The sequence below is a fragment of the Solanum pennellii genome, chromosome 6, assembly GCF_001406875.1.
Source record: "Solanum pennellii chromosome 6, SPENNV200".
Taxonomy (NCBI): Eukaryota; Viridiplantae; Streptophyta; class Magnoliopsida; order Solanales; family Solanaceae; genus Solanum; species Solanum pennellii.
In genome coordinates, this window is record NC_028642.1 from 45,510,837 (window position 1) to 45,520,117 (window position 9,281).

General features: G+C 32.5%; 2 protein-coding genes across 2 annotated transcripts; one reads left to right on the top strand and one right to left on the bottom strand.

The window, feature by feature from the left end:
* The first annotated feature begins 376 nt into the window (after positions 1-376).
* LOC107021347 lies at positions 377-2,428 on the top strand. Its single transcript, XM_015221990.2, has 2 exons — positions 377-1,712; positions 2,088-2,428. Exons 1-2 carry the CDS (start codon positions 631-633, stop codon positions 2,119-2,121), a joined length of 1,116 nt encoding a protein of 371 aa, XP_015077476.1. The 5' UTR covers positions 377-630; the 3' UTR covers positions 2,122-2,428.
* A 2,961-nt stretch (positions 2,429-5,389) lies between these two features.
* Positions 5,390-7,446, bottom strand: LOC107022650 (ethylene-responsive transcription factor SHINE 3-like). The gene is made up of 2 exons (XM_015223247.2): positions 6,274-7,446; positions 5,390-6,126 (listed from the first exon to the last, which is right to left on the bottom strand). Exons 1-2 carry the CDS (start codon positions 6,351-6,353, stop codon positions 5,604-5,606), a joined length of 603 nt encoding a protein of 200 aa, XP_015078733.1. The 5' UTR covers positions 6,354-7,446; the 3' UTR covers positions 5,390-5,603.
* Between the last annotated feature and the right edge of the window lie 1,835 nt (positions 7,447-9,281).

Sequence of the window (9,281 nt, forward strand, 5' to 3'; positions counted from 1 at the left end):
ATCTTATTTCTTTAATGTATCTGAGCCAATATTTAATGTATTCGAACTAGTTTTTAATGTATATGTGCCAGTACTTAATGTATTTGAATTAGTTTTTAATGTATCCAGGCTACATATTGATGTATTCGAGACAATATATAATGTATTCGAGCTTTAATTATTGTATCCAATTCTTTTAGTTGTTAAGAGATTAATGTAATTAAGATTTATATAATTTACACCATAAGTAAACATTAATGTCAAATTAAAACAAAAAGTTATGCCTTAATACAATAGTCAAACCATATGATAATTTTTTTTTAATTAATAATAGAAGAGAAGTGATTAAAATTTAAAAATGAGGAGAAGCGGACAAATAGCGGAGTATTAGGAGTGACTTCACAAAACCCACCTTTTTCTGTTTCTCTGTTCTCTCGAACCCGAAATTCTTCTGTAAATTTGGGAACCTTCACTTTTACCCTTCGGTTGGGAGAAGAAGAAAGAGGGAAAATTAATCACAATCTTCTCTCTCTCCCCAAAAAACTATGCAATTCGAGGCTAGTTTTTTCATTAACAACCAATTCCCTGTTCCTTCTCCGGCACGGCGGCCGGGACTTGCTAGTCCTTCGCCATCAACCACCGTTTCATCCTATGAGACTCCTCTCATCCCCTTCACCGTCTCCTCTTCCCTTTGATAATCGTAATAATGGCGTCCTCCCTGTTATGTCCTCTCGTTTGATTTCATCCCATTCCCCTGCTTCTTCTCCTTCTCCTTCTCAGTTTGAGTTGTTATTAACAGATCCAACTTCTAAACCTACTGTCATTCTCCCTGTTCTTCCTCCTATTGCTGACGGTGTTTCTGATTTTGCAACTATCTGGTTTGTTTTTGGTATTCTTCTTCTTTCTCTTTTCGCTTTCGCTTTTATTTTCCATCTCCGGATTAGATCTCGTCAATTGCCTCATTTACAGAATTTTAATTCTCTTTGGGCTGTGAGATTGCTTCTCGTCTTATTCGCTGCTCTTTGGGCTGTGAATGAAGTCATTCGTTTACCGTTTATTCGCCAGAAATATCTTTATCCGTTTTTGCCGTCTTTGTCGTTGAATCAACAAGCTGAGATCTGTAAGGTTCATGTGGTTCTTTCATTAGGATTCTTCGAACCTGGTTTTTTAATTACTCTTCTTTTCTTGGTGAACGAGTCGATTAAGACGCAAAATCCTTTTCGGACTTGGGGTGTTGCACTTGTTTGTTTAGCTTGTTCCCCGATTCTACTACTCCAATCGTTCTTCGTGTTTTTCTCTCCGTTGGAGGCACAATTACCTACGTTTATGCACGCCACTTCTTACCTTTCAACGGACCATTTGGGAAATAAATCTGTGCTCTGTACCTATCCCTTGTTCAGTTGCGTTGTGTTTGGAGTATTCAGCATTGCTTATTCTTTAGCGTTTTTGCTGTCCTGTTGGAGGGTGGTGGCGTTTGTGATCAACAAGAAGATTCGAGTACGGTTGAACATGCTTGCCACATCGTTCATGATATTGTTGCCGGTGCAGATTCTTTGCTTAGGATTGTCGCCATTGTGGCAGCCGGCAGAGCCTATACATGGATATGTTGTCCTAGCGATGGACCTTGCCGTTGCATGGTGCGTGGTGATCGGGGAGGTGATTTTGGTAATAAGGCCAATTGCAGATGCATTAGCTGCAGGTGGAGCATTTTGCCCATGGAGTCCTGGATGCAGGTCAGTTGTGGATTTACAATAGACACACCACATTTTAAATACTTTGGTTCCATACATAATGATCCCCAAAGAAGTTCATTTATATAGTTACAAAATTATCTCTTATTTGCTTTAATCATTCATGACTGAAGTGTAATTATATAATAAATAAAACAATAAATTTGGATATTTATCTTAAAGTATTTAAACCGCGCCTATTCTAAACCTTCCTCAGCATGAGTAGACGTTGTAGGAACTATGTATGCACGTTGAATTTCTAATGACATTACTGAACTAGGAGAGAGCTCTAATGTTTCCGCTAACTTGTAACTTTGCTTAACATACCATATATAGATTTGTAATAAAATTCTGAATATGAGAAATTGGCACTTGCAGGCCAGGGAAGACGATGAATAATGGGAATTTATAGCGATGAGCAGAGGCCATGAAGGACATCATGGTCTTGTTCATATCGTTGTGTTTTTTTTTCTCAAGAGATGAGGGAGCCAATTTTTGACGATTTCAGTGTGTAAATGGTTGGTGATTTGGTTCATCAAGCATAGAGAGGGGGGTTATTTAGTAAGTTTATGATACGTTTTATTTATTACTCCTCGGAGGAAAAATGTGTGTACAGCATTCGGTTTCATATTCATCACTTTCTTCTTCTGCATCCCCTCTTCTACAATTGTACAAATCTTTTATTTTTTCTTCTTATACCATTTGCAAATATTTGTTAATAGTTTTACAAACACAAGTTACCGGTTTATTTTGAACTGAGTCATGAAAGATTTCCTGGGATCCGATCCTGACCCCAACCCAGGGTCTGATTCCCGTTGCCATTGTCCACTGATCTGATACCTAGAATCTAGACCTGACCCAAATTGGGGCCCTACTCAAGACCTAAGACCCAACTCTCAACCCAAAGGTCGGTTCCTTGGTTGGGTCTTGATGAATTATGCAAATTCAAAATAATGTGGAATATTTCCTGCAAATGAGTAATCAGATTATTGAATTTTAGCCCGGATATTGAATTTCAAAGTATAGTGCGATTTACTCATGAAAATATGGATCAACTCAGCTTTACCCAAACTACTCTGTAGTGATCTTGTCAAGCAGACATTTTGGCCTTATTTTTTTTTTTTTGTAGTTAATGAGATCTGAATCTTAATCATTTTTTTTTGTAGTTAATGAGATCTGAATCTTAATCATTCAAATTCAGCCCACTAAAATCATTTGATTTTTATGTCTGAATCTTAGTCATTTAGATTCAGTCCATCAAGTTCATTTGTTTTTCTTTTTATTGTTTTTTAAGAAAACATTTGAATGGATCTGTAAAGATCTGAACGAATCAAATCTGTAGGGGAGTCTTAACAACATTCAGTATTTCATACGTTAGAAAAAAACCACGTCGACTCTCTCTCTCTCTCATTGGTGACTTGCTCTCTGTCTACAAACTTTCTTTCTCTCTTTTCTCTGTCAAACATCAATATTTTTCCTCTTGAACTAGTAAGTTTTCATAATCTTTTATAAGTAATTTCTTACATTAACATTTTCTTTGGGTTGTATCGATTTTTGTCAAGACTGTTGTTGTAATAATATTTTTGGGTGTTTATGAAGAACTCAAGATTTTTGAGTGAAAAAATAACAGTCATGATTAAAACAACAACTATATATACATATATGCGGTCTTATGAAATTTTAATTTGTTTAGGCCAAAAACACTGAAGACTTTTCTACAATATTCTACAACAGGAGTTCAATTTATATCTAATTTGTGAAAAAAATGATGAAACTCATAGTAATTCTTCATCACGATCTTCAGTTTTGGTTGAAAGAAAAGTTTTGAAGAAGAAATTGATAAGAAGATGAGTAATGCTTTAGAGTTATTGATTAAAAAAATAGTGCACCTAGTTTTGAAGAATGCAAAGAAAAAATTAGATGAATTTGAATTGGAAGAACTATTATACAGTACAACTGTTAGTATATTTTGTGAAAGTGACAACTACAAAAAAGCATAGATGACGCTAAAGGTTCACAAAGTTAGATAAAATGAGAGTTCTTTAATTTTTTTGATTTGCTAAAATATATGTTAGGCAATTGATGATGTGAAATCTTCTTTATTATTTTTTTGACTAGTGTCTATCGTAATTATTAGACTTTTCAATATTATATTAAGCTTGTGAATTTTTTTATCGCGATGTACTATCTTATAAAAAGATATTTAGTTGAATTCTCAAAAGAAATAAGCTACAATAATTTTTTTATCGATATATAATTTTTATTTGCATATCATGTAATTTTTTAAAATCAAATATAAACATTTAAAATATTATTTTTAATGAAAAGTAATATTTTTTTATTGAAATGAAAATTTTGTAATATCTTATTGATATAATTTTTAATTTCATATACAATTCAGATACTGAAAACAAAAAATCATATTTATTCAGTGTTCAGATCTAGAGACCACATCTTAATATTCATATGTGCATTTAGAGCTACATCTAGATCTTAATGCACATCTTAATATTCATATGCTTATTCAGATTAAGACGTCTTACTCTTAATGAAAATAAATGAGGCCTATCTGTAATGTGCTCATTTTTCTTGAGACAAGTACAAAGTAGAAGAAGGAAGTGTTTTAGGCTTCGTAGATTAAAAAATGGCTTTTAGTGACAATTAATTATTGAGAATAGTTTAATTGCCACCAAATATGATTTTCTGGGGAGGCTAGTTATACTCTTTGTAAATATCCTAAAGATTATAGCGAATGGATCCATTAACAACTGACTAATTACCGTTAAAGGTTTAACACTCTTATTACTGTCTATGCATATTCTAGCGCACAGTACTAAAGATTTTATGTTTTGAGATTCCTGAAGACAGTAATGGTGCTTCCTACCCAAATGTATTCATTCAACTGCCTTCATATGTCTACAAGTCCAAATGTGAGATGATGTGGTTTAGTAGACCATTTGTACCATAACAAAATATGCTTTTAGTGGCAATAAGTAAATTGCCATCAATACATTATATAATCTATACTATTCCCAGACATTTAAATTTTATATAATCTTTACTATTTCCAGTGGTTAATTTCAGCTTCGCGCTTGAAGAACCAGATGCAAGCAACTGCATCTGTACCTCACTTATGCTTGCTTGACCTTTTGGTGTTCCTGAAAAAGGTCACTCAACTTTGAGAAATTATCTAGCAAAATCATTGAACTTTGTTATGTATTAATGGAATAAACTTTCAGTGAGCAATAAATTCTACTCGCGAATCATTTCAGACCACATGTTCTTTTGTCAACCAAACATAAGTGGGCTTCAGTTTTCAACCTTGTTATGTTTGTCCATGAAAACTCATTTTCTTTAGTTTGTACTAATGCAGTCTCCCTCAGTAGAGTCCAGCTGGTTTATTAGTCTTAAACCACACATGTTCTATCTTTTATGAATTTAATGCACTTATTTCCCATCTAACACAACTTTTCCCTTCCATTCAGTCATTGAAATTGTTGTAAATATAAGATTTAAGATGACAGGAACTCTAGCTAGCCCCTACAAAATTCAGCTCTTCTTTCTTATTCATAGACAATGAAAGTAGTACCAAAAATGAAGTTGCTATATTGTCATTTTTGTATTTCAGGATAGAGGGAAAATGACAGAAATATCAGTTTTGGATGCTTAAATAAGCCTAATTAAGAATAATCAACTACTTAATGGAAGTATTATTGATCTTTATATACATATATCTGATTAGAAACTTGAGTACTTACATATACAATCTCATAAGGATTGGTTTTGACACTTGAATTATTCAATAATAATCCCTTCTCTTTTAGGCTCTTATTGGAGATAACGATACGCTAGTCTAATTAAACTATATATGCAATACATTCCACATTTTTGGTATCATATAGAGTTGGAAAAAGACGGAGAGAGATGATCAGTAATCGGTTCATCAGAAAACGGAGAATTCCAATTGAGTAGTTCTTCCACCATTTGCATAGCAATTCTGTTTTCTTCGTCCAATGGTTTAGTAATGTCAAGTTCAGCATTCATATTCTGATGATCATGAGGCTTCTCCTCCTTCTTTCCAAGTTCGATTTTTGTTATCCAATTAGAACTTGAATGTTTCCCTGATGTTTTTTGCCACACTCCAATATGACAGTTGTCGTTATCGAGCCTCAGACAGGTCATGGAAGGTGCTGGATCCTTGCAACATTTCCTCAGCTTTGCATTCAGCATGCTACTAGACAGTGTTGATGAAGAAGTTAAAGGGAATTGAGTATTGTCATTATTGTTATCAGTACTCTCCTTCACAATTGGGAAGTTTGTTTTCGCAACTTGTCCACTCATCAAGATAGCTGCTTCATCATACGCTCTTGCTGCTTCCTCTGCTGTCTCAAATGTTCCTAACCATATCCTTTTCTTCCTATAAACAAAACAAAAGAAAAAACGACTCGTCATGTACATACTAGAGAGCAAAGTTAAAAGACATTTTTATCGCACCAGCAAAGAAAGAATGTTGGTAAATTAATCAGTGTAGTTGTAGTTTTATGACTGAGTGAGAAAAACTTACAGCAGCGGATGGCGAATTTCAGAAACCCAAGAGCCCCACTGGCGTTGTCTGACACCTTTGAACTTCTTTGATTGTACCATGTTGTTCAGAGGGGGACAAATTTAAGAAGAAGAAAAAAAAAGTTGCAGAAGTTCAGGTAGACACAGAAATGAATGATGAAATGAGGGTTAGGTGAGAAGAATTAAAGCCATCACAGAAAGTTGAAGATGGTGTCGGTTGAAGAGGAGGAAAAGCTTAATGATCGAATTTATAGAAAAGGTACCTAGTTTATGTCTACAAATACTACATTACTGTTCACATTTAGTCGTCCTAAATTACTGATTATACAAGTTTGCTAACATTGTCGGTTTCAATCTGAATATAATTAGATCGAGATGGACTATGATGATTCATGACACTAACGTAACGTGTTATAATATATAATTGTTTGTTGTGTAGATGATTGTGGGGGTTGGAGAGTGCAATAAAAGAGTTCACCTGCTCATCTATTGACTTGAAATGCAGGGGAGTAAATGTGAAAGTTATACTACTTGATATATTAGGACAAAGTTCAAGTCTGGCTTTATTTGGAAAAAAATGATCGAAACGCGTTTCTTCTCTCCATCTTTTTCAAACTCTACTGAACTTCTAACTTGAATTTTTGATCATCAATTAATACTCTTTTCAGAAAACCTAGTATGGATACAACTTTGACATTACTTAGGAGTATTGTTAAGTTCCTAACTATATTTGGTTGGGGGATAAACATAAGTAGAGGAAAAGAAGGAGGACTTTTATGTTTGTCACAATGATGATCACTTTGCTTTGATTTCTGGGAATTATCAAATTGTATTTGCATACAAGAGTTTGACCTGTCTTACAAAAGACGAGAAAACATTCAATGGAATTGGTGTGAACTAAAGAAGAAGAAGAAGATAGTGTTCTTAGTTTGTTATTACTCCATCGATATTATAAAAGCTATAGCCGCTGGGAATTTTAGTAGCAAAGTTGGTTGGCTGGATGCATGAACTTTCACTTTGCTGGTGAGCGTTCGATTCCCTACATTGTAATCTTTTATCATATTTCCCCTTCCTATACCTATTTGAAAAAAAAAAGATGAAGAAGCTATAATTGCATATGACATGAGAATTGATAATCTTAACAACATTACTCATCTTGCCAGAGATAAGTACAAATACTAAAGCTTATTGTATAATTTTGACAATATCATTAACCAATAAAAGTATGCCTTTCTAACAACTTAAACTTTTAAATAAGATGGTCACATACTTCAATATACAATACCATTACTCGCATGGGAAATAATATCAACCTTTAATTTATGTAATGAGATGACCATTATTTGCATAGGTAGATAAGATGGTAACACACCTCAACATACAATCACTACATAACAAATGATCTTTAACGGTAATAGCTCAATTGCCGCTAAATATGTATTTTTGTGACAATAAGCATTCTTAGTATATGTCCCTAAAACCTTTATCAATGTTGGATCTAATGACACTTAACTAATGCCCGTGAAAACGTTAGCACTCTTTATTAATGTATTTATTTATTGCCGCTAAACGTTATTTTTGTTAGAGTAAATATCATTATTCACATACGAAATAATATCAACATTTATGTAAAAAGATGATCACACACTTTAACATACAATAGCATTATTCACATGGGAAATAATATCAACCTTTATGTACTTACCTTATCATTTTTTTTTTGATTTTGTGATAATAATGTGGATTGGTCTAAATTCAAATTACGGGTTCACGTGTAAGAAATCTACTAAATATTAAATTACAAACTCATTCATTATGATTATTACGGAAAATGGTCTGATATATCTCTTAACTTTATTATTTCAAGTTGATATACCCCTCGTTATAAAAATGGCTAATATATAGTCATGTTGTTATACAAATGACTCAAATACCCTTATTATGTTTAATTAATACACTAAGGGATCTTTTGATTACGGTATAACTTACATTTTTTTCATGTATAAAACAATGTATTAAGTTATACTATGTTTGGTAGAAATTTTTGTTTAGGTAGAAAAGTCAACATAACGTATACCATGTTTGGTTGCATTTTTGTAGTCCATAATTAATACCAATATAACTTATGAGGGAATCTATGTATAAAGTTATGCAGGGTAGAAGGTGGAATAAGTTATGTGGGTATTAGTTACATTTATTAAAGTGATAAATTACATATTTTCCCTATTAATTTATTTTATTATTTTTAATTGGAAACTTTATTGTTTTCCTATATATAAGTTTGTTGTTTTTTTTTTTTTTTATATATTTAGACCATTTTTATTTCTTGGAAGACTCTTGTATGTATGGTAACCCTCTCTTCCGCTACTGGTGGACTGTATTTTTTTTTAATTGGAAACTTTATTGTTTTCCATCAACATGTGTTGTTTTCATTTCTTATAATATATAGATTATTTTCATTCCTTTTTATATACTTACCATTTTGATTGATTTATGCAAATATAAATATTTTTATAATATTAGAAATTTATTGTATATTTTTTGACGGAACATATTCTAATCAAATATTAGCATTATATATTATTCAATATATTTTACATTTTATTAGCATGTATTATTATTTTGTAAATAACATATATCAATAATTTACAACAAGTTTAATATTAAATAGTTAATAATTCATGTATTGTATTTAAACCCTGCGCAACTAATACCTGCATAACTAAAATCTGCATAGCTAATACCTGCATTAACTAAACCTTGCATAACTAAACCCTGCATAACTAATACCTGCATAACTAAACACTGCATAACTAATATCCGCATAACTCTAACGAGTAACCAAAACAACCCCTAAATTGTCTAAATTCATCTTTGGGGATCAAGTTGGAAAATGGAGATTGTAAGAATTGAATCAACCCTTGTTATGTTTAATTAATACACTAAATTGTCTACTACCCACAAAGAAAATACACTAAATTGTAAACACTTCGTAATAAAAGTCGTTTA